The sequence below is a fragment of the Pleurodeles waltl genome, chromosome 4_1, assembly GCF_031143425.1.
Source record: "Pleurodeles waltl isolate 20211129_DDA chromosome 4_1, aPleWal1.hap1.20221129, whole genome shotgun sequence".
Lineage (NCBI taxonomy): Eukaryota > Metazoa > Chordata > Amphibia > Caudata > Salamandridae > Pleurodeles > Pleurodeles waltl.
Window position 1 is genome coordinate 521,232,976 of NC_090442.1, and position 26,024 is coordinate 521,258,999.

General features: G+C 46.1%; 1 protein-coding gene across 3 annotated transcripts in view; it reads left to right on the forward strand.

The window, feature by feature from the left end:
• The window catches only part of PRICKLE1 (prickle planar cell polarity protein 1), a 117,608-nt gene extending 94,837 nt beyond the window's left edge, over positions 1–22,771 (forward strand). Inside the window, exons 1-8 of one of the 3 annotated variants that reach the window (XM_069228836.1) lie at positions 361–499; positions 11,435–11,613; positions 15,858–15,971; positions 16,395–16,532; positions 17,625–17,828; positions 18,254–18,440; positions 19,253–20,128; positions 20,841–22,771. In XM_069228836.1, coding sequence (XP_069084937.1) covers positions 11,482–11,613; positions 15,858–15,971; positions 16,395–16,532; positions 17,625–17,828; positions 18,254–18,440; positions 19,253–20,128; positions 20,841–21,709 — 2,520 coding nt within the window. In that variant the 5' untranslated portion in view covers positions 361–499; positions 11,435–11,481 and the 3' untranslated portion in view covers positions 21,710–22,771. Of the gene's footprint in view, positions 1–360; positions 500–541; positions 666–11,434; positions 11,614–15,857; positions 15,972–16,394; positions 16,533–17,624; positions 17,829–18,253; positions 18,441–19,252; positions 20,129–20,840 lie in introns of those variants that run through there. The other 2 variants (XM_069228835.1, XM_069228837.1) reach the window with 2 other exon arrangements.
• The last annotated feature ends 3,253 nt before the right edge of the window (positions 22,772–26,024 follow it).

Below are 26,024 nucleotides of genomic sequence, written 5' to 3' on the forward strand. Positions count from 1 at the left end.
CTGTTGTGGCCCCCTCCACTGGCGAGTGTTATTTCTCCGAGTTGATTGAGAATGCAGAACATTATTGTGTAAATGTCCTTGACACGGCCCCAGACGCACAGGGAGCCTTACCTGCTCTGTTGATTTCCTGCCTGGATTGTAGACTGGGACGTGGGAGGAAGGGGCGGGGCGTGCCGGTGCGCCGGAGGCGGGCCCTTACTGGCCCGCCTAGAATTAGGTGATGAATTGGGGGAGGACCCGCATGTTAATAGCTTCCCCGGAGTGCCTGGGACGTGCTAAGTTATGCAGGCCGCGCGGTACCCACTGGCTGACATCATTGTTATGGGCGAGTGAGAGGTGATTTTAAGGGGCCGCCCGTGCATTCTCTCACAGTGTGCCGCAGAGGCGGGGAGGGGCGCTTCGCACATGCTACTGCTGGCGATGTGGACGGGGACACGGGCAGCTTGTATCCAGAGGAATCCCGGGCAGCTGATGGTGTGATGTGTGTTGAGCACAGAAGGTAAGCGTTCTGTCTGCGGTGGCTGGCACCTTCTGGGTAGGGCAGGACGCTTGGGCGCTTCTTGGAGAAATGATTAGAACTTTCCCCAGGAACGAAGCAGATATTTCTACCTCCAGCCGGGTGGCTTCCAACAGGCTACGGGGAGTTGGTAAAGTACAGCAAACTGGTGAGCACGAGGGAAAACTCATTTCATTTTCTTTCCGTAATTTCATCCCGTCGTTTCTGATGCTACTAATTGGATTCATCATATTTTTTAAGCTTTTGGATGTATTGGGGAACTCCGCTTCCAAGGTTGTTTGTTAATGTTTTAAGCTGGCTTCTAAATCTTTGAGGTAATTTGCCCCCCTGAAGGTGTGCCTACTGTGGTACTTGGTGATGCCCCGGTTGTGGCCAGAAGAGCCGAGGTTCCCGTCTGCCCGGGACCCGTTCCATGGGGATGTTGCTTGCTTGCAGCGGGGCGCCTCTTCCCCTGTCTGTGCACATGTGCGTAGGTTCAGGCAGAGGAGCTGGGGTTGTCATCGATTCCGCGCAGCCCGGTATTACGGGGGTGGGGGCGGGTGCTACCGGCTTGGAGGCTCCCGCGCAGCGTGCCAGAAGAACTTGGCGCTCTTCTGTCGATGATGGGGACACAGCCGTCCAGTGAGGGGGCCTCCACGCTGACTCCATTACAGAGAAGGTAGCTAAGTGTCCCTTAGGGCCCCGCTCCTCGGAGACGCAGCAATCCGTGATGGTTGTTCAGAGTATATTTCTGTGTGAAGAAGCAGTACGGTATCCCATGCGCGCTCTGCACAGTTTAACCCCCTGTTGGTGGTGTCGGGGCGCTATAAAGCCAGGTCAAGTCTGCTCAATGTGCCGTGCCAAAGAACGGCACGGATGCATCTTTGGTACGCGGTGGATGGATGTAGAAATGAACCTGCATAAAACATGTTGTTTTGAGTCTGTTGTAGAGCTGTCACTCTACACACAGTAAGACAGCTCAGTGGGTTGAGCGCCAGCCGTTGTCATACTTGTTTAACCTGCAGGTCCCAGATCCGAAAGCCTGCTGAGTTTGCATCTTCATTTGTACTGTAACTGTTGTGCTGTTTATTGGAAGATATACTTTGCATTTTTAACATCCACTCCTGTGTTTAGAGTATTTATAATATGCCACCTAGCATAACGTTAAGTCGTCATTGGACCTACTGCCGGGTCACTTTGGGACGTTCCGTACGCTTCCTCTGGTTGGCACATCTTGGCTGAGGGTTGTGTCATAGAGTAACCCAGCAGGGGTCTAGTAACGACTTAATATAGTTTGCTATGTGGTACTTTAAAGCGCGACATCTGACAATGTCTTGACCTCTAGGCGCTGATGTTTCATGTAATAGGGAATCCGAGACGAGGATGGGTATCCATGTTCTTGCAGCGTTGTTTAGAGTGTTACCTCGCTTTAGTCTGTATAAGATAAATATTAATTCTATCTAAGATCACGGGTCCAAGTCGCAGGCAGGAAGTAAGACAGTTGTCATCAGCAATACGACTGTATTTCAGAAAGAAGTGTGGTCAGAAATGGTTCCTAAATGCCCCTACTTTAATATTTATTCTCAAAGCTGTCAGACAGTCAAGCCAAAAGTTATTTGCCATTAACTGTTGGAAAAAGAAACGGTCTCCAAAAAGGCACAACCCAGAAGTGTCAACTTAATGGCAAGATCTGGCCAGCTTGCATTTCTTTTATCCGAGGTATTCTCTGTTGGTCCATGTACGACTCGGAACACGATAACCCGAAGGCCTAAAACTAATGACAGGTTGGCATTGCACACTATTGTCACCAACTTTCCACTGCTCCCCGTTGCTTAATCCTAAATCCGGGGTTAATTGGACGTCGGCGGCCCGGTGCTGCTGCCAGCTATGAAAGCCAGTCTGTTCCCGAGCTGGGAATGCGCAATAGTGGGCCTCTGTTCGGCCTGACACGCGAGAGGGCGTCGCACGTGATCCCCTGGGCCCAGCCAACCTGCAGCATTGGTGGGCCCCGCATGCGGCCTGTGTTGTCGGACACTGGGCCGGCCGACGTGCAGGTGGTCCCTGTAACATTAGCCCGAGCTTTGGAGTTTGCTCCCACTGTGGTTTGGCCTTGGGACAAAGGTCCTGAGAGGTTGGCTGTTGGTGGGCCTCGCTGCCTCGAGACATCTACATACAAGGCGAGGCCAGCGACAGCCAAACCCTTTCCAAGCCCTTCTGCCAAGGATAAACTACTCTGGGGCAGGCGTTGCCTCTGCATTGTTTGGGCCCATTGTTTCCACGGGACTTTTCCTTGTCTGTGCTTTTCATAAGCCTGGAAAATCGTTTCCTCTGGGACTGGAACTACTGAAACTAGTATTTCACGAATTACTGTACCGTAAGACTACTTAAGGCTGATCTATTTTCCCTCAAAAGTCTTCCTTTATCAGGCGCGTACCTTCCAGGATTCAATCAGCGCAGTGTTGTCCCACAAGCAGCGAGCTGGCCTTTAGGTACACGCCGCTGCGGCTTTTGCATTGATCGGAGGCCATCGTACCCGGGTTATGTGTGGAATTTTGTTTTTACAGCCCAGGTCTTGCGACGTCTCAAAACACGTTGGCGAGAAGTGTTTTTTCTGGAAAGCGTGTTTCAAATGAGCACTGTGGGCCTTTAACAAAGAGGTGTGCTGTTCAGGAGCCAACAGGTGACAGGGTGAAATCTGAGTGTGTGTGCTCGAGCGAGCCCCGGAATAAAGGCTAGCCACTGTTGCCTACAGGCCCAGAAATGGAAAAAGTCAACAGGGGGTTGTAAGAAATGTACCAATTTATTTAACATGTGCACTCAGTTTCATTAAGAAGTAGCAAGAGCTCCCGACAGCAGGACTTCCTTAAATTAATAGATTGCAGGATTCCCCAAATGAAGGCATTTTACTCTATTTGAGAGGATGGGGAATTTGCAGAAGGTCAGTGCCTGGAAAGTGGCAGGTCAGGCCAGACCTATATAGGAGACTGACGCTTCCGCCGTTGTACCAGCCTCCCAGGGCCCAGGCCTGCTAACCCCTCCTTCTCTACACAGCTTGCTAGGGTTTCCTTCCTGTTAAATTATCCCTTTCCATTGGCGCACCTGCCTGTGTTACACATCATAAATTGTGCCTGGAAACAATGTTCCCTTCTGCTCTAACTGCCCAAAACTCACAAGTAGCTCTGGAGAAGCGGAAAGGGCTTAGATGAAAGCTGACAGTGAACACGACAGTAGGGCAGATGTTGTCAAAAGGGCAGCATCTTACCAGGATCGTGAAGGGTGTGTGTAGCCGTGAACTGGCTGTGCAGAATGATCATCTAGCTGTAAGAGACATGAGGGTTATTGCACCTGCTGTCGTAATGCACTTTTGGTACATGGATCTGTTTGAAATATGCAAGTGAGCTCGTAGAAGCCTCAGCTTAGCCCTCATCCATGTAAGGTTGATTAAATGAGTGATGTCTGTGTGTTAGGAGCTATCTGTGAAGTCTGCAGACCCCTGAAGAAGCGATGTATATTTGTAATACTCTCAGAATGTGCAAGTGGTCCTTATTTGAAGAGCTGTCTTTATGGCTGTGATAATAGCTTCCTAGATCAGAAGTGGCTGTCATTCCAATATTTTCATTCAGCTGAGCAGTTGACAAGTGGACACTGCAAGCCCCCTGCGCGCGCACCCATGCATGCGTTTCTCTATCATTTTAGAAGGGAATCCTATTAAATACTCCCGCCAAAGTCAACGTCCGCAGACGGCTACAGTAACGAAAGTCCCAGAACTCTGAAGGGAACAATTATTGCAAAACAAACCTTATGGACATACGAATGGTAGAGGTGTGCTGCACAAATACACACAAAAATAGCATTTGAGGTTCAACTTGCCTGATTGTGATTGGCTTCCTGATTCAGCTGGGGCCCGACCAATGATAACGTGCTAAAATCGTCTCTATTTTTGCCTCCAATTCAACCTCTCCTGAAACTTCCTCTCAGCTCCCCAGCCCAGTGTAGCAATTCACGGCGTGTGCGCGTGACGTCGGTTCGTGCGGCCCACGTGCCCTGCTACCCGGACGTGTGTAAATGAGAAGTTAACCATCTGCCCTGCAGGTGAAGTTTAAAGGGCGGGCATGGATGAGGAAATTGATATAGTCATATTGACCTGCACCAGCCGGTCACGTGCGACCAGGGGATTTCCAGCTCACTAGGCTCTCGAAGATAAGTCACAACCTTGCTGAGGTGCATGTTTTTTTCACTCTGGATTTCTGCTCCCTAGAAATGGAGAGACAGCTGTGGACTATTTTCGTATGCAACCACAGCATCCTTTGGAAAGGAAGTACATCGGCGAGAGGGACCGATGTTTTCTCTTTCCGGGCCCGAGGGAATGTTATTGGCTGCTGTCTCTCTTTAGCAGAGGTGACGGAGAAAGCACTTGGGGAGTGTGGAGCGATCTTTTCCCCCCCGTATTGCCTGTTAAAAAAAATAGAAATACATCTTGAATGCGTCTCGCACCTTGAGGCAGATCTGGCAGTTGTGAAACTGCAGCTCAGAAGCGTGTTCTTCGGTTTTGTACATCTGAGAGGGGCGAGAACCCGTTCCATGTGTCCCAGCAGTTTACTTCACGTTTTGGCAGCAGTGTTGCGTAATGCCTTGATCAACATATGTCGGATGTCTAGGCGCCCTAAAAGGGATTTTTTTTTTGCGGCAAGAACCCAGCCCACCGCTCTCTGCTGCCCCTGTCATCTTTCTGGCAGCCATGGTTGAAGCAGCTGTACCAGCCAGCATGGGTTATTGGTATGGCCCCACCCTTATGTTACTGAGAAAGCCAATACTATAAACATCTTCAACTTTTGTTTTTGTTTGGAATTGGCCTGGTGGTGATTGACTTTTTAGTTTGTCTGATAAAGGTTTTTAGAATTTAAGATTGTCCGTAGTTACTTGGGGCCATATGTACGAACACTTTTTCCCATAGACACAGAATGGGTAAAAACCTTTGCTACATCTGGCCCTTAGTCCGCAGTGAACCTCCATGGCTTCTGGCGAGCAGAAAAGGCCAGTAGAAACACGACAGAGTCAAAGCAGAGACTATGTAGAGACTCGCCATCCAGACTATATAACGACACAAAATAAGATGTATGGAATACTTGTGCAAAATAACAATGAACTGGGTTGCAGCCCGAGTAATTACAAGAGACTGAGATTAATTCAAGCATTCTATCCACCACTTTTTTAATACTTCGGAGTGTCGCCCTAAGTGGTACGAGTGTGCCCAGAAATGGGTCTAGTGACACTGTTACTAGAACGAAGATCTACTTTGCTGATGAGCCCATAACTAGTGTTCCACCTTATGGAGGACATGGCCTGGCAGTTTGGGCTGGACTGTTCTTTTGGAGCAGGGTTTAGGCTAATTGCATATGCCTGGGCCAAAACTGAGGTGGCATGGTGTGGTAAATAAGGGTGGACTGGGATGAGCCCCAAGTAATTACTAGTGGCTGATATTAATTTAGACATGCACTCCATCACATTGTGTATACTTCATTGCATCCAGACTACGAGGCAGACTGAAGGGGTATTGTGGTCCCTGCTTATGTGGCAGGCAGGTCTCCAGAGCCTGAACTGGTCACCCCAACTTTTTGCTCATTAGGAAAGGGCTCTAAAATGTAATGTAGGTTAGGCTACCGAACCCATTATTGGGTTTCTAGCTCCATTCATTCATTTATAGTTTATCCCTTCTGAGTGGGCGTGGAGAAACTGGAACCTGCCACCAAAGCCTCCATTTTATTCTACTGTCGTGGTCTTATCTCGTGCAGCCAGTTAACACCTGAAGGGAGGCTCCAGCCACCAGTTTACATAATGTGATATTAAATTGATTTTTACTGCCCGATAAGTTTTGTGCAACTTTTGAAAACCCGTCTTCTATTCAATGCAGTCCTGACATTTTGGCAAGAGGGCATTTAGATTCAGACGCTAAAATAACCTTCGCTTGTAAGCTGTCGCCTGTCATAAAGCTGGGTAATGGTTAATACCGAGACTCCTAATAAACATGGCACAGAATCTTTGTTGCTCTCGAGGGCAATTGTTCTCCGAGGGCCGTGTCCTCCGAAACCAAGCGGCTCTCCCAGCCGCTCTGAAAGGAGTCCTTGTAAAGGCCAGTATGCGAGCAATCCACGCCATTGTGTTTATGTATGTAATCATTTGTATACTGTAGGGTGGGGGCTGCTTTAGTGCCCTGTTAGGTGACATGTAGCCCAGGGCTGCATTTAACCCCGAGACTTTGGACGGTTTCGAGTGCAAATGACTAGCTGGGGGTGTGACACTATTTTCTGCCTCTAAAAATCAGAGTAGAGATTCCGCAAGCCTAAATATTGTGTTCCTATTTATTCGGAGAGTTTGTGGCTTTAATCAGCTGGAAGTGTTGGTGCTGGAATCGTTGGCACAGTTTGCCCGAGTCGAATCCCAGTGAGCTGGTTCAAACGTTCATCCTTATTAGGATGCTAAAATGGGTGCCTTTCGGTTGAGCGAAGAGTACACATCTGGGAGTACGCAAGACTCCTGCATTTTTTTTTTCGCCCCCTTCCTTGCTCCTCTCACCACGTATCAGGAGTTATTGAACTACCAGTAAGTAATCTAAAGATTACCCTATTCTGTAGCAGATCTGGTCTCTTGAACGCAGAGTCGTGCCACCTTTTGAGATGCCGAGTGGAAGGGATGGGAGATTGGCCGGCACATGTGCCGTGTCTGTGCCGCTGTCGAAGTAGGCCGTCTGCGTTGTGTACCCCAGCAGGCCTGCTGATCTCCACATGAATCGAACACCGCAGTTTGAGCCATATAAACAGTGCCGCGGCCGTGCCTTCGTCGGCAGTAGCTGTTAGCATATGGCCCATAAAGGCACACTTCATGGCTGCTTTTTCCCACAGACACAACCCGGCCGTTACCCTGCCGAGTGAATGGCTCCCTTCACAGCCCCGGTCACCGCCCCCCTGTTGGAATTCCTTGGCTGCAGGTCATGTGGGCTATTTTCTTTGGTTGTTGGACCGAAGATGGCATGCAGTTACCACTCTTTTAGCATGCCGTGGCATCCCTCGATTATTTTCACATCATTGTAATTCGGCAGATCTGCATGGCTACTGTCCAGGTGCGGGATACGGAGACCGGTGCCAGTTTGAACCTTGTGGCTTTGAACGAGGGCGGCGAGAGTTAGCTCTCTTGTGCCCGACATACTACAGTGCCCTGTAAGCTCCTGTGCACGGACAGCTTTTGGACTATTCCTCAGTTAGTGCCATCCTGTGCCTTCTAGGGCTCCAGTGGGCTCTGGTCTCCTAAAGCAGACACTGAAAACATCCTGTTACCCTTCTGTGCACTGCCCAAAATGTCTCTCGTTGCTGTCACTGCTCAGTGAACACAACACCATATTACATAGGACCTGCTCCTGTCACGAGTACTGGACACTGCCCTTCTTCCAACTGAACTTCTTACCCAGTCCCTGGACTCCACAAATTATATTTTAACAGCCCTTTTTATACGAGTAACCCACTCGGTCTTTCTGGATGTTTGCCACCTAGTTCCCCCTGAGCTGGCATCAGACACCTGTAAGAGGCTCAATGTTGATCTTTTATGTACTACAGTATGCTTATGGCCGCATGACGCTTTTTTATGTCGTGATTGCAATGATTTTTTGTGCAAATATAAGTATACATTCAGACATATGACCTGATGAAAGCCAGCTCGCCTGTATTCACGTTAGTGTCAGAAGTAAAGGGACAGATCTGTGTTTGTCGTTTTCAAAAGGTCTAGTTAGCTCCGCGGATTGAGCACCTGCTGCTGAAGCCTTAGTACAACAAAGATTTGCAGGTTTAAATCACTGGCCAGTTCATCCTTAATCCTCAAGAGGTCAGTAAGACTTGGAGTGGTACACTCGTTGATTGCAGCGATTAAAGATGCAGGCCTGTGCTCAGTATTATGCTAGTTTGGCATTATGGCATCACTCACTTTTCTCTGACACAGACCATAGCATTCAGGCGGGGCATAAATTAGGGGTCATTGGCCTAACTGAGCAGCAGCTGGACGTAGGATCCCAGAAGAAACGAGCATTTGCAATGCAATGGGTCATTCGTTTGCTCAAGTTAGAGCTATTAGCATTGTAAATTCCTAACTGGACTCTTCTTGTCACACAAACAAAGTAAAATAGTTGACATAAGCGAGCCGATTCAAAGCGCCACCGCCACCGTGAGCGCCAAGGAGAGAGACAAAAGGCTAAAGAAGTTCGCTCACAGTCAAAGTTATTGCAAAAGTGCAGTTATCCATGTAACAGGATAGATGGCCAAGGCAGTAACAAAACCGCCCCAAGGAGGGACAAACGTAAAGCATTTACCAACGGAAACAAAGGATTTTTGAAAGGCAAGCCCATGAACGAATGATAGTGATGGGAGTGAGGTGGGCGTGATTAAAAGCCCAGATACATACCAATAAGGACCTAAAGAGTAAAAAAAAAAAAAAAACACCATTACATGCACTTGGTGGTGATCAGGGTATGGTTTGACTTGGTTAAATTGCCATGCTTCCCTTGATGAGGCAGGTGCAGTGGCACCGGTGCCTAGATGCCCTAGGAACTAAGGACCATGATACACTGGTGAGCTCCCTCGGTTCGCAGGATTGCTGCGCCGCCCTGTTTGTTTTGCAAAGGTGTAAGGCGCTGCAGGCCGCCATGGACGGGACCCTTTCATGTGCAGTCAATGAAGGCACCATGGCTCGCCCGGCCCTTGATTCAAGCTCCAAAGACATCAATAAGTTGCACCTGTTCGGAATGAGGGGCTGTTTAAAAAGGTCGCAACCTTCAAACAGTGCGCGAGGAAATGAGGTCAGCTTGACTTTTTGTTCGGGGTGAAGTGAAGTCAAATGCCTCTGCTGGGAGGCACGGGGGAGGGGGGTCTGCTTTCTTCTGAGCAGACCAGTACTGTAGCCCGCTCCTGTACAGGGCCACTACATACATGACGGGCTGTGCGTTCTGCCAGATTCTCAAGTGCGACACTGGACAAGAGGCGCCCTTTTACGTGTCCCCATCACATGGTGCTTTCCATGGTTTCTTTCACGGCTCCGTATACTTCCCGCCTGTGGTAAAGCAGCGTTCGTGGTCCATCTTGTGCTCTGCCTATCTGCGTCACTGTTGGTTGACGTGACCCATACAAGGACCTCATGGCTGCGGAGCCCCAACCGCCAGTGCACCCCCACCGCATGGGCTTGCACAGGATGTAACTAAGGCTTGTCTTCAGCCATCCCGTGTCGACATAGGTACCCGGCTAATGCCTCCCTGGCTTTAGGAATCCGATGTGACTTAAAGGCTTAAGTGCACGTCTAGTGCGGAGTTTCCCCGTCTCCCCTTGGACATTAGTACAGGTTGTTCTCTTAGTGGAAGGAGCAGTGGGCTACCCGCTGCGCTCAGCCTTCTACAAATGCCTGTGTCCGTGTCCTTGAGTTTGGGATGAGGAGGCAACTTTGTAACAAGTTTAGTTACGTATGTTCGACCTAAACTGTCGTGTATTGACTCTGAAAGTACGCAGCGACACCGAATTGTACTAAAGACCTCCAAAAGCAGTCCGAAAAAGCACCAAATGAACATGAACTCTCCTGATGCCTAATAAACTCCGAATCAGTTTGTTTTTCCTACTTTTTTATTCTATTCTTCTAACCCCAACCTTGAACATGCCTGTGCAGCCAACCCCCTCCCTTTTCCTCTCCCCTGAGCCTAGAAACTAGATAGCTCTGGCATGTTACACATAACGAACACATTAATGCAAATGCTGCAGTATAAAACCATTAACTGCAAATAACTGTCTACAGGTGTGTATGCTTGTGCCTCTTTGACCGCTGCTTACTTGTATGGGGTGGTCTGCTGCACAAGTATGCCCCCTTCTGCAGCCCTGGAAGCTCTTATTTGAGGTGCTCCTGAGAGGTAGGCCCATCTTCCTTGCCATTTCTTAAGAGTTCTGTTACGTTTGTGGTTACCATCACCTGGGACATCAAGTTTCAGTTATTGCTTATTACATATCTTGTTACCTGCTACTTTAGTCTGAGTGGCCCCAATGACCGTCCACAGAATGTTCTTGCATGAAAGTCCAGGTCTGCAAATCGGAGGTTACTGTGCTACAGTCATTTTGTAACCCTATTAATGTAGCTCGAAAGCCTTCATAGGAACCTCCACACAGATTCCACCTAATCGGACTCCCGAGTAAATTATCGAGACCGTGCAAGGTCTATCCCAGCAGGGAAAAACGATCTGGGAAGTGGCATACAGGGTAGCTCTGCAGCCCTGGCACTGAAAGATGTGGGCTGGTTAGATCCAGATCGGCAGGTTCCAAGATGCTCCCTGTGATGGGGAACGGACATGGAACTGCTGATGGTATATTGACACTGGCTGCGTGTAGCTGCTGTCTGTCTGTACTGCACCACAAAGGATAGAGACTATCCTTTGAGAGATATTGGCCTGTTCTGTATATAATTGTTCACTTGTTCCCCAAGAAGAACTTATGGAACGGTTCTCAAATTAAGAATGTTGGGTCACATTTGAGTTTAGAGTGCCAGTTTTTTAAATAGTTTGAAGATGAATAAAATTCGTGTTGGAACTACATTTGAACGCCTTTGTACCCTTACAACATGCATTTGATGGTTAATTGGTTGTTTAAGTCATGACAGTTGCTTGTTAAATGGACAGAATTAGAAGAATCTTAAATTGGCAGACAGTGTCTTAGGTCCTGATGTTGACGCCTTCTCTCCCTGTGAAGAATTGTACTGCCAAAGGTCCCTGATGTAAATACATAGCAAAGAGTATGCAGTAACACTGGAAGGTCAAGAGATGTATTTCTAAGAGATCATGCTGTAATACACATTTTGAGATGATCCTCATTGGCCATTTTCTAACCTTGGTCTCTGTTCTAAAGTGGATGCTTGGTGTCTTTGCAGGCTCATTGCTTGATGACCTCGGAGTGCGGGCTTTTCTGTGTCTAGCTATGCCTTTGGAAATGGAGCAGAAGATCAACAAACTTGCCTTCGGGTGTCAAAGAAGCTCAACCTCTGATGATGATTCTGGATGTGCACTGGAAGAGTACACGTGGGTTCCGCCCGGCCTACGGCCAGAGCAGGTACGTGATGCTGTCGCCGCACCATGCAGGGTACAGATAAGTGGTGTCCGCGGTCTCGCTTGAAGCCGTATTTAATAATTGTAAAAAGGTGGCAGGATGTTAATGGGCGCCCTATTAAGAACAAATCAAGGAACAAAAATGTTTTTCTCAATCTTCCAAACAGTGCACATTCAACATGAATATAAGACAATCTGCTCCCAGTGCAGTCGTGCTGAGCAAAGAGTCTATTGGTTATTCCACATCAAGGCATTTAAGCACATAGCCCCTGGGTATAATTTGAACTAGAGTAAGGTGCCTCAGGTGAAAGACTAGCACTCTGGGGTGAAGAAAGATTGGCGAAAGAGAGCACAGCGGAACATATAACACATGGCCGTGTGGGCTGTAGAGCTTTGGCACTAGGCGAAGCAAGGACTCGATTACATGTATGTATGACGTTTTCGACACAGGCATTGCTGTACCCCGCTTTTTCCCTCTGTCTCTACGGTATTTGCAAATGTGTTTCAATAGCTTTTCATGCACAGTGAACATTTGAATGTTTGCTGGTTGTGCACAGTGCCCTTGGACCCGGACACTGTGGTTGGGAATGCTCGTGTGTCAGACCAGGCCTTCCACAGGTAGCCTGTTCACTCCATACACCTACCCACAGGTTCAGCCGTAACCAGATCAGTTGGAATTAACTGCTAGCTACCACTCTGCTGAGCAGCATATGATTTCAATAATAAATGCCTGTAGTATGTGGGATCCTGTCAGTTACACCTTCAGCCATAACTGCATTTAGCAGCAGGAACCTGTTTCAGAATTGCTGAACGTTATAGTAGGATAGGACTAACTCGCCATTGACTGTATGTAGAGAGAAGAAAAATGCCCACAAAGATTAGTTGACTTCCGATTTTTTGCTGTTTGCTATATATTAAAATGAGGTACAAATGAATGATGTGTTAATCTTGAAAGCCATGTGGCACTTCCTGCCTTGAACAAGGAGTGAGCGTGGGCTGCATAGCGGCCAGTAGCTTGTAAGATGTATGTGCAGTCATTCCCACCACAGCACCCGTAGCAAGGGCTTACAAATCTTAAAATATATAAATACAGCGAAGGGACGAACTACAGATCATGCATCCTCCAGTGTCCCCCGGGGTATTTTAACTGCTTCTAAAAAAAAAACAAGAGGGATTGTCTTGCTTGATCACTGTAGATAAGAAGCATAGACGAATCTTCTTTCGGTCTCGCGAAACAAAGTTCTTTTTGAAAGATACTACTCTTCTTTGGTTAGGCATTGTTACTCACTTTTAATTTGAGGCGCTACAGAAAGTTGGTAAGAGCCTCCGAGGTCTGAATATCTGAGTAAAACAAGGGGTGATTGTCCCTGTTGTAGGAAGTTAAGCCGAAGGTTGGTGCTTGTTGGAGAACCTTCCAAAATCTGTGGTGGTTTTGTTTGGATTTGGGGTTAAAGGTGATCTGCCAGTGACTTCCTTTTGCTTGGTTCCACAATGTGGGGGCGAGAGGTTGCGCCTACAGCCTGATTGTCCATTCCCGCACCCTGCCCCAGTACAGGAAGGAGTAAAAGGTAACAAACAGCAAAAACAGCTTCTTCCTTAAAGCATCTTGAGGCCACCTGTGCCCAAAGGGGAGCACACTGTCCCTATGCACGTCTGTCCGTACCGTCAGTGGTTCAAACAATAGCCCAATAGAGGTCTGACTGTAGGCGGAAAAGGCTCAGTCCCGCCATGTGCACACAAACCCTGGGATTGGGACGTAGAAGATGATGAGCTTTACAGATACACATTTGTTAACATTGTTTGGAGATCTTGAATAGCTTATCCTGGCTTCCCATTCTACAAGTCTGTGATTCCATGCAAAACACTCCAGCTTCCTTGATTGAAAAAGAGGAATGGGGAGCCCTTAAAGTACCAAGAAATATCTAGTTGTGCCAGGCTTATCAGTCGCTATTTTACCTAAGAGCTCCTCCTTAATAAAACCACACATGCCCACCCATTCCTTGGGACTTTGGCTTCTTTTAAGTCTCATGTTCGATGAGGCATAATTTCCCTCAAACTTATATTGGCTGTTCTCCACCACTTTGACATACTCTTCCTTCTTAAACTGAGCCCAGTAAAGTTTCAATACTGCAGACACCTATTTCATGCTTGATCCGAGACCAGCTTAAGAGTTCAGTGGGTTGAAAGTCTGCTGAAATATGTTAAGCTGCTAATCACCGGTTTGACCATCTAGTTCCAGGTTTTGGTATTGCTTACATGACCCTCCTTGCCATTTCAAATTGCCTTGTAGGGACAGAACTTTGAAGGCAAAATTGGCTTTGTCTATGAGGCCTATTTGCTCATGTAATCTGGCACAATGTTGTCTATTTGGGTGAAATTATGACTTGTTACGAATGATAAGGACTCCAAATCACATGATTGCATTGATTCATCCTACTCACATTTTTACCAAGGTAGTCAACTACTTGACTCATTTAGGCAGCTTGACTCATTTCTTTTTTCAAAGATGATAAACGTACGTGGATGGACCTGCCCTCATTTCTCCCCTGATCAGAGTTTCACTTCACCAGTGGTGCCCATGGGATCTGGTGCATGCCACATTTGCAGAGCCACAGCTAATTTTGTAACAATTTATAGCTGGTGCATGTACATATGCACCTTCTGTGTATTTCTGTGTGTGGCATAAACGCAACCGTTCAGAACCTCCACCTCCTAAAAAGCATAATCTGTTCAGGTCTTCTCGTCCTTACATTAGTAGATAAAGCAGTTCGCAAGTTGCCTATTTCAGCTCCTTTTCCATGCCCAACTTTGCCTCATCAGAGCTTGTTGGCAGGTGCCATCACTGGGAGGATGTTCTTTTCATACCCTGCCTTGTAGCCATCCCATGTCACAAGGTACAACTGGCACATTTGCTTGAAAATACATTTTTCCTGGTGTTAGACAGTCGCAATGTGGTGTTCCATGTATTATCCCTCACTGGCCATGAGCCCGCATAGTCCCTCCAGGAGTGCCCTGTATCCTCGCAGGATGCAAAAACAAATTTTAAGGTTCATGTGTGAATTAGAACAGCAGGAATCGCCCACACTGCTTGCTTGCACTTAAAACGTAACCTTTTCCAAAAGCGTTACCTTGCAAGGGTTTTCAAAATCATAGGCAAATCATTTTCCGCGCTCCGCAAGCAATGTTAGGCCTGGTTGAGGCCTTCATGTGTCAGTCACCCATCCGAGGTTCCTTTGACAAACCGGTATGTGGCCGCTGCTCTTACGATGCAGAGGACAGGATCCTTTTGAAACTGAACACATACGGCATCACGTTCCCCGTTGCCGATATTCGCAGGCAGTCTCAGTAAGGAGACCTGCAGGCACATCGAGGTTGAAGTGCATATTTGTAAGAACCATTGAAATGCACTTCTAATGTTGCAGCTATCTGTGAACCTGCAGACCCGCCCCCAAAGAACCGAGATGATCGAGTCCATATGAGAACATGAAAAGTACACCTTGGTTGCCCCGGGGAGAGGGAGTTATCTTTTTTGTTTTAATTCCCAATAAAAACTTGTAGGAACTTGTTCTCTTTTCTTCAAAGTGAACTTGCATCTGGTTGAAATGTGTCCCCGGCTCCCTGCCTCCCAGAGGAGGACCAGAGCCCCGGCCTCTAGGGCAAAGCTCAGATGGAAGCAATGAAAGCTGATGCTCGGTGTGAACCTGAACAGCAGGAGCCCACGGACCGAGCACAAAACTAGCTTTAGTCTCACCAACGTGTAAAACGCGAGAGCAAATTAAATCTCTCTACAGAGGCCCTTCTGAATAGCTCCGCACGTTATGTGTGGCAATTGTGGAGGGAGACTGGCATTTCAACAGACTTGTTGACTGGGCCTGGAAAGGGGGCGGGTGGAATGGCAGCGTTAAATGTGCATAATTTATGGCACCCCCTAATTGACACTGCAAATTGCATTCCAGTAGAGCAATTCAGCATCTGCGTGTTACTTCTACCAGAGGTGCCCAGTTTTGCTGAGTTAGCTCATGGGGTTGGGCAATAAGGGAAGACAGTAAATCCTGACACAGGTCTTCTCTGGCAGCCTGAGCTCTTCTCAGTAAATCTTAGTCATGGGGGGAGGGGCGTGTGGTGTGCTAACTGTCGCGCCGGCTGTCTTTGCCCGAGTTCTTTGATTCGTTGTTCGGAGTATTTTGGGTTATTTTGTGGGTTTCTGGGTGTCTGCTGGATTATTAACCATGTCTCCTCGTAACCCAGGTACAGCTCTACTTCGCCTGCCTGCCCGAGGAGAAGGTCCCCTACGTCAACAGCCTTGGAGAGAAGAGCCGCAGCAAGCAGTTGCTGTACCAGCTCCCGCCGCACGATAATGAGGTACATCATCCGGGGGGGCCGGTGGTCGAACTCCTCGGGGGAGCCCTGTGAGGCGTGTGGGGCAGACATGGCATTTTTGTCAGTAAGTCGTAAACTGGGCTGCGCACTGTTGAATTGGCAGTGTTTGCTCGTCCGTTTTTGGCCCCGTTGTCTGGGAGGGTTTGCCTTGTTGGAGAAGCTGGAGTTGGTGCAATAAACGGATGGTACTTGCAGTGTTTTGTTCGCACCCCATTCTGGACTAGGTTTGCTTTCCTTGGCAGTAGAAATAATGTATTCTTTTGTTTGGCCAAGCATCCTAAAATGGGATTGCGCTGTACCAGGCAGACATGGGCAGATGGTGGGCACATGCGCTAGTCCTTGATACAAGAAACACTTGAGGACGGTGGGAGCGACTGAATAACTGCTGCTTTCTTCCCTTTGAAGGTGAGGTACTGCCAGTCTTTGAGCGAAGAGGAGAAGAAGGAGCTGCAGATGTTCAGCACTCAGCGCAAGAAGGAGGCGCTGGGGAGGGGTTCCATCCGACTGCTCTCCAGGGCAGCCATGCATGCCATTTGTGAGCAGGTAATTATTGCGTCACATAACAGCTAACTTCCGGTTCTGCAACAGTGCTTCCTGTAGAATGGGATGAACTATAAATCCAGAGTCCCACACTTCGTAACTAGTGCCAGCTTTTGGGGTGCACCACTATGAATGTGTTTTGAGCACCTACACAGATGCCGTTCATCATTCGTGAACCAATACAGTTATTTCTTAAGATGGCCTTCCAGGGTGGTGGTTCTAAATAGCGTGCTAATATTGTTCTGTTAGGACAGAACCAACATTATACCAGAAAATCTTTGAGTGTGGTACAAATATGTTTGTCAAATCTTATTTCTTCATACACAACAGCCATATGGAAACTCCTTGAATCCCATGATCGATTTAGTCCTCGGGCAGACTCCTTCTGCATATCCAGCCTGCCTCGAAAGTCTTTTCCCTCTGTGCAGCTAGTCAGGCTGACAAACATGATATCCGTGGTATTCTCCTAATGTCCCACTCTGCGACCCTCTGCAGGGTCTTCAGGTGTTCTGACTCACTGCCTCCATCTGGAGCTCCCGCGAGCTCCGGGATTTGGTGCTTTAGGCACAGTATGAAAAAGCCTGTTCTGAATCTTGTATTGCCCTGCCCCCTCCGACTCTCCTCCGAGAGTTCCCATCCTGGTATACCAGGGGAGAGTGGGGGTGCCCCAGGAGAGTGCCGGCCAATCCTGGCTCATTTAGCAGTAATCCTCGCTGTACCACATTATCCTTGCAGGCTGTGGTTTAGCAGTGACGTCTTAAGCAAATGCCTTACATTCATTCGCTGAACGGATGTATGAAAACCCTAAAACGTTTTCTACATAGGAAATGTGTCCAATCACGGCCAGATGGCTGTAATCATCGAACCACTTCTCGCTAATGAAAGCCAGGCTAAAGCGAGCCCTTTAAAAAGTAAATAATGCACATCAGTCATGTCCGCCTTGGTGAGGATCGGTTTATGGGTGAGCATTGTTAGAATGTTTTACGTGTGACGTTTGCATGCGGGGGTATTTTGTCTCGAGTGTAACTGGTAACATATGGGACAATCCTCGTGTAATACGAGTCCAGCTTTAATTTCATTCTTTTTCTTTTGTAGTGTGGAAAAAAGATAATCGGCGGTGAGGTGGCCGTGTTCGCGTCGCGCGCTGGGCCCGGCGTGTGCTGGCACCCTTCCTGCTTCTCGTGCGCCACTTGCAACGAGCTTCTCGTCGACCTCATCTACTTTTACCAAGATGGGAAAATCCACTGCGGCCGGCACCACGCGGAGCTGCTGAAGCCACGCTGCTCGGCGTGTGACGAGGTACAGCGCCGCCTTCAGGCGTGTCCCCAGGCCCTCCGAGTCTGAGTAGAGCAAGCCAGCAATGCCAGGGCTCTGCTTCTTCCCAAGACTGTGGCCAGAAAGTGCATGTTTCACATCTGTTCAAATTGCCAACTCTTTCATACTGTCCTCTGTGTGTAGACCACATTTTCAATTCTGCCTATGAACATTTTTATCCACCCTAAGGTGGAAAGTCGACCACTGAAATTGGTGTTGTAAAACTAGTAACCTTCCCATTGAGAACACCTGCATGTGTTTAGTTGCCTGTCAGCAGTTTTGCCTTCTAAAAGCTCATATGTTTGCCAAGTTTTGTCCAGCTGATTCACACTGTCTGGTCTGCCAAAGACACACACCCACCAAAATGGCTGTTTGTTCACACAAATCTGTGGTTTGCCTTGATTTTGCAGATCATTTTTGCAGACGAGTGCACGGAGGCTGAAGGCCGCCACTGGCACATGAAGCATTTTAGCTGCTTTGAGTGTGAGACTGTCCTCGGAGGGCAGAGATACATCATGAAGGATGGACGGCCCTTCTGCTGTGGGTGCTTCGAGTCTCTCTATGCCGAGTACTGTGAATCCTGTGGCGAACATATTGGTAAGCAAACCTAGATCCTGCTGGGGAATGGTCCCACCCTGCCTCAGGAAGAGAGCTCTGTGGACCCCCACAGTTAACGCCTGACAGAGCTCCGTCCAGTGGCACTCCTCTGTGAGAAGGAGGGGTCTGAATTCAAAGGGCCTGGTGAAATTATTCTGCAGCCCCCTCCTTATCTTGCAGGGCTCGTTGTGTAACCACTTTTTGTGTAATGTGGTTTTGGCCAATTTAGTTAAAGTTAACATGCTTTTAATTATGTCAGTGCATGCACTGCTTACCTTTTATACCGTGCTATTTATATTTGTGTTGCTTGTTGCAGTCTCTTTAGTCCTTCCATGTTTTAATACCAGTGATGTGAGTGTTTTTGGAATAATCAACTACAGGGTTCCTTAAAGTGTTGGGCGTGGACCCCAGTCAAAATGTAGTTGTTTGACTTTATAGGGATAATTAGATTAAAACCTGCAAACCTACCTGATATATTCTATGGCTAGTGCAACATTTGTTTGCGTTGACCTGCGCCATCTTAGGCTGCGAGCAAAATTTGGAAGTGCTTCTAGTCACTAAAATATATCCTTTTTTTGATAAACCTGTTTTCCTAGAAGATAGTATTGTTATATTTAGCTTCAGCCGTTGACTGAGTTGGTGCCTAGTACACACATTGTTACATCTGATGGGTCGAACCTCAATCACTCACAGTATGTGCTTGAAAAATATATGGCTCCATTTTGTATCTTGATGTGGTACTCACGTTGCATTACGTTGTGTCCTTTCCATAATTACTGAAAACATAACCTTTCAATTTTCTCCTGTTTCAGGTGTGGATCATGCTCAGATGACCTATGACGGGCAGCACTGGCATGCTACAGAGACTTGCTTTGCTTGTGCCCAGTGCAAATCATCCCTTCTGGGGTGCCCCTTTCTCCCTAAACAAGGACGGATTTACTGCTCCAAAACATGCAGTTTGGGGGAAGACATTCATGCCTCCGACTCGTCTGATTCCGCGTTCCAGTCGGCGCGGTCACGAGAGTCGAGGAGAAGTGTGCGCATGGGCAAAAGCAGCCGGTCTGCTGACCAGTGTAGACAGTCCCTCTTGCTGTCACCTGCACTGAATTACAAGTTTCCAGGTCTTTCCATTTCTGGCAATGCAGATGACACAATCTCACGTAAACTCGATGACCTGAGCCTTCAACGGCAAAGAGGAAGCTTTGACAGCGATTCTTTCTGGAAAGGAAGAGGCGAGCAAGATTCACCAGAAGATCACGAAGAATGGGCTGAGCATGAAGACTATATGACACAGCTGTTGCTAAAATTTGGTGACCAGGGTATTTTCCAACAACCCATTGAAGAACATCGATCCAATGAGCACTGGATCACTGACAACCTAGTCAAATCCAGGCTAGATATGAAAAAGACTGATAAGAACCAAGGCCTGGCAAGTAAAAAGTATGAGTCTGATATGTACTGGGCTCAGTCTCAAGATGGACTTGGTGATTCGGCTTACGGTAGCCATCCAGGCCCTGCCAGCAGCAGAAAAATTCAAGAACTGGACATTGAACGTGGAGGTGTTGGTTACAAGCATAAGGAGTCCGCGTGGTACGAGGGTTCGCTGGAATGTTTGTCTGAGGATCTAAAGCAACAAGAGCAAAGTGTCCGAGACTCCATGGACTCCCTGGCCTTGTCCAATATCACAGGTACTTGAAATTTGTTTTCTTATGCCGTCAGCAAAATATTTAGTCATTCGTTAAAATAATGCATCAAGATTGTAGGTTTGTAAAGCATTTGTGTAGACTGATAGGGTTACATCCTTAACTGAGACGCAGAAAACTTAGCTACATATTTGAGGTTTGAATAACTGTGTGCTTAAATCTACTTCCTGCCCTTGTCTGTTATCCCCAAATAGGGGGACAGTGGAAAATGTTACTGCCCAACAAATTGAATAAATGTGGAGGCAATAACAATGTTCATTATGCTTTACTGGCACAACTTACAGCGATTGTCAGAAAATGTATACAAATTATACTACCTATTGGAAAATGCGCTAGAATAGAAGGGGCGGGGTGGCTACAGAAAGTCGTAAAGGGCATTACAATTATTCTCTGCCACCTTTGCACTGCAAGCAGAATTCACAGGGTAAACACTGCCCTCCGTTAGTGCATCGGTGTGTGATGCTTACAATATACATTTTATTTTACCTAATGTATAACTTTGCTGATGAGGAAAGAGCACAGGCCTAATATTTGAATACTTGTTCGGGACTCATCATAATTGTTAACATGTCAGATTCGTTATGAACATGGTGCTTTAGAACAGTTTTCATTCTACTTTTGGTTTTAGATCCTACCATCTAACTTAAAATGAGAGTTAGAAGGCATAGTTGTGTAATTGTTCTCTCTCTCTTTTTAGGGGCTTCGGGAGATGTAGAAGGCAAGCAAAGGCCATCTCTGTATTCTTTGCAAAGTTTCCACGACATGGAGACCGAAGACTGTGAGAAAATGAGCATCATGGGAACGATGAACTCGTCCATGCTTCACAGGAGTACGGAATCTTTGAAAAGTTTAAGCTCCGAGTTATGTCAAGAAAAGCCTTTGCCAGAAGAAAAACCAATGCATGTGTCTGTCCTGAGGAGATCCAAATCCCAGACGAGACCACAGCAGGTCAAGTTTTCTGACGATGTCATTGACAATGGGAGTTCTGAGCACATTCGCCATCCTCCAATGAGTGAACGGACTCGTCGGCGCGTTTACAATATTGATGAGCGTGGCCACAGGCACAGTCACCATCACAGTCGCCACCGGAGGAGCAGGAAGTCCCGTTCTGACAATGCCCTTAACCTGGTCTCAGAGCGAAAGTCCCCTCCAAAAGAAAGACTTCGTCATTACACTCCTGATGACTATGATAGGCTTTTTCACAATAAAGCGCCTCATGAAATTCAGGCCTACATTCAGAATTCGGAGCGTTTTGGACAATATGCGCATGCCTCTTCCAGCTGTGGACTACAAAACCAGAACCAAATGGCGGGTAAATTGATGGCACTGTACGGTGAGGATGATGACTCTTGGTGTTCAACTTGCTCATCATCCTCTTCAGATTCTGAAGAGGAAGGCTACTTTCTGGGACAGCGTATTCCCCAGCCGCGGCCACAAAGATATCAGTACTACACAGACGACCTTTCTTGTCCAAAAACTGTCCACCCAATTTCTCAGATGGGCCAAAGAACCACCAAATCTAAGAAAAAGAAGGGGCACAAAGGAAAAAACTGTATAATTTCCTAGTTTTTGGAGCGCCTTTTTTATATTGACTCGTTAGACTTTGCAGCTACAATCAAAACTACAGTTTATGTATTTATGCAAGTTGCTAAGTTAATTTTGAGTGCTTTATTAGTGTAACGGATATTCCAAATGGTGTTTGCAATTTAAAATTAAGGATGTTTCCTTTTCACAGCATTTTCTATGCAGTTGGCGGTTTACTTTCTACGTGTGGTTCCCCAGTGCACTGCATTTGCGTTTAATACGCGTTTCCAACGTCTTGGCATTTTGAGTCTGAAGACAGTGCTAAAGAAACATGTCCATTAATTCAGTGTAACATAAGGTTCACAATCAACCTGAATGAACAAGAATCCCATTGATCTGATTGAAGGAAAAACAGTTCTCATTAAGGAGGGAACTTGGGCGGTTCTGAATGTTTATAGGTTTGCTTTATTGGGGGCATACACATTATTACTCATTTACAATGCATTATATAGTGCTTTAGTTTTCCCCGAAATGGCAAGTCATCTTGGAAACAAAGCAGACTCTTGTCTTCTGATACCCATTAGCCAACTTTTACAGCATAAGAGTATTTCATACCCTCCAGTTAAAAAAATGCAAATGTTTATATTTATAATGTAACATTTTAGTAGAATAAGTGTATTCATAATTTAATAGTGCAAATATTAATGTACATATTGTATAGTTCAAATTTTAAAACCTGGTATTTTTCTATCCCTGCATTGCAAGAAAGGTGCCACACTTTTAGAACGGCGTGGGAAGCGGGCTTGACAACAGCTTTACAGTGGTTGCTTGCATTTTTGTCAGGGTTTTATAGAGCTTAGTTGGAAATCTGTATTACTTTGTGATGCAAAACCTTTATCTTGTGCCTCTTGGTTTAGCTAGAAAGCCCTGCATGCATGGCCAGGCAGTGTAAATACTTGTAATTGTGCAAGTGTTATTTATGGATCAGACATTGTACACTGTATAAATGTAAAAAAAAAAAAAAAAAAAAAAAACCTGGAATATATCGGTACAGCAAACATGCAATTTCAATGGCTGTTATTTTATAAAAACCGTTCTATATTATATTCGACTGTCTTGTTTTTATTTATTTTTTTAAAGCGGGTCAGGTAAAATCGAATTGCTCTCCTAATCGGAGAGAAAGCGTACAGCTGGAGGATAAGGTTGGTACTTGCATTTGTATTCAGTCTCCTTTGTTTCACCGATATTCTTTGTCAGATTTTAAATGCACAAGTAGTGGTGAGAATATACTGTAGGGATTTTTCACCAGCTTCTTAGCACGTATACAAATAACTGAGAGGTGAACAGCAGTGCTAGTGTTAAGCTGATCGGAGGCCCCCAAATACATTCTGAGTTCCACATTTGAAATGGGGATGTTTCTTTATTCACATTTCCCAGAATGCTTAAAGCAGTCATGAATGACACCCCCATCAGTTGTCCACCGCTTAAGTTAAATGATCTGTAACTTCTCTCTCCAATTGCTTTAATACCATAGTTGGAAAATTCTCCGAGGAGTACCTACAACACACACCTTGAAACTCATTTTAATCCTCGAGGTTTGCAGCTTGGATCTGTTCTAAATTCACATGCGGTGCTCACAATGATGTTTGGGCTTGGAAGTGCATCTTGCCTATTGGAATTAAATAGTTGTGGGCGGTGGCCGTGGAGAGCGAGTCCTAATGTTGCCACCACGAAACCCTGAGTGCTTCACACGTGAGACACCAGGTTCTGCTTAAGAGCACAAGTGTTGTCGGTTAAAGACGTCTCTCCCTTGACTAGTTTCCGTTTTGGACATCAACATTGCAGTACAAGTCATGTTAGAACGTTTCCACTCAGTGGCTTTCATCCCTCTTGTTGAGAATAAACAAAATGTTGTTTTGTTTTGCCTGAAGTGATACATTTAGCACCCGTGGGTTTGGGCTCAGAAGCTCTTTTTTTGACTAAAACACCTGCGGATGCTTGAGCGGAGCTGGAAATGCCGCCCTTTACACTGGTTAGTAAACTTGCACTGTGTATGGGGTGAACGTTCGTAAATAAAGGCCAATGTGTTCCATGTGCCTTTTCCACAGGAGTATGACTACTCTGTTGGGTGCTTGTGCTTAGTTAAATACTGATGACAACCTGGAAAATACTTGGCATTAGAACTCGAAATATTTTTTTCTGAAACTTTTTGACAATAGGGTCATAAGATGTTGAGGATTTTCAAAACACTATTTTGGAAGATCAGAACCAAAACCTTACACTGACCATGTACTCCTAAAATCCCGAAATAACCAGTACCCCCACTGAAAGCCCATCGGGACACAAACAGTTGCAAAGTCGCACCATTTCATTTCAGTCTGTTACAAGCATGATTCATTATTTGCTATACCAAGAGAACAGTAGAAAAATTCCGCACCAAAAATGGTCTTACCGAAAAAGAAAAAAAATATCATGTTCGGTAACAGCAGGCTACTACACCTTTCTGAGGAAGCAAACCCACATGAAACCAAGGGAGGTGGTCACCACTACAGAGGGTCAGCTTTGTACATCATTAACACACTACACACTGAAGATGAAACACTCTAGAAACAAAACTAATCCCGCACAAGTACCAATCTGATCATACAGGAAACAGCCTTTACCACACAATGCCTTAATCACGCATGGTGGTAAGTGTGGAAGGTAAGTGTGCGTGTGTACGTATATATTCAAAGGAAAAAAACTAAGGTTCAACTCCACTCTACCATACTCTGTATTCTTATAAAAGATGTGATTTGTGATGTCATAACTATTATTTTACATACTATTATTTTAAATGATAAAAGTGAGATTATATAAAATACTGTAAGCAGCGCATAGAGAAGGCCCAAGTTATAGTTAATGTAGTGTGGCTACAGAGTCAAATGCAATGTGTATGGAGGTGTGCGAGTTATTATACTTTAAGGTGTTCTGTAAATTATAAGATAAAGTTGTGCGTCAAAAGTTTTTAGTTTTTGTGTAGGATAACTTTGGTTTGTAGTTAAAGAATGAATAAAGTTATATTAATTTAAAGGTGATGCGTAATGTATAAAATGAAAGTATAGTGTAATGTTTGTGTATTTTCTAACTGTGCTTTAACCTTTTTTTCTTTAATTTTTTTTTTTTTATGAAAATCTGTTAAATTCAGTTTACTGTCATGATGTGGATCGGAGATCAAATGGAGTGTGGTACAGCAGTGGAGCGTTTCATACAGTGTACTGTTCTAGAGTATACTGTAGTACAGTGGAGTGCTGTACAGTGGAATAACATACAGTGGAGTGGTATGTTGTGAAGTGCAGTAGAATAGAGTGGAGTGGCGTAGTGTACAGTGGAATAAATTGTTGTATGCAGTGGCATGTTGTATAGTATAGAGTGCACTAGATTGGACAGGTGTGGTGTAAAGTAAATTGTTATAAATGGGAGTGGTGTCATGTACAGTGGAATGGAAAGTTATTGAGTGGAGTACAGTGTTCTACACTGGGTTGTAGGGTGGAGTAAAGAGTTATACAGTGTAGTATAAGGGTATAGAGTTGAGTACAGTGTTTAGTGACAGTGTAGTAGTCTTGTAGAGGGGATTTACATAGAGTGGAGTAGTGTGGTACAGTGGGGTGGTGTACACTGGAGTCTTGTAGAGTGTCATAGAACTGGGTAAAGTGTGTATAATGGAGTGGACTCTGGTACAGTGTCATAGCATAGAGAGGAGTCCAGTGAAATGGCACAATATAGAGTGGAGTAGCGTGCTTTACAGTAGAGTAGCGAGGAGTCAATTACAGTGGAATGGCATAGCATACAGTGGAGTAAGGTGTTGAGTGGTATGTGTTACAGAGGAGTTGAGTGGTGTGTTAGAGTGTCGGAAAGTGTCATAGAGTGTAATAATGTCAGAGTGGATTATAGAGTTGCTGAGTGGCTTAGAGTTGGTACAGTACGGTAGTGAAGTGGAATAGACTGTCGTACAGTGGAGTGGTGCAGAGTACAGTAGGGAGCTATACCCTGGTATTGGCAGGAGTACATTGTTGAACAGTGTAGTGATATGCAGTGGAGTGGAAGGTTGTGGACTGTTGAGTGGAGTATGGTGTTGCTGAGCATAGTGGAGTGTAGCAGGGTAGACAAGTGTCATAGAATGGAGTAGCATACAGTGGAGCAGCATAGTGGCCTTATGTACATTGAAACAGCATAAAGTAGTGGCATATAGTGGATTAGTGTACAGTGGATTGGCATACAGTGGAATAGCATACACTGAAATAGCATCCAAAGGAGCAGAGTGGCAACTGCAGAGTGCCATAGACTGGAGTGGGGTAAATTGGAATGGCATACAGTG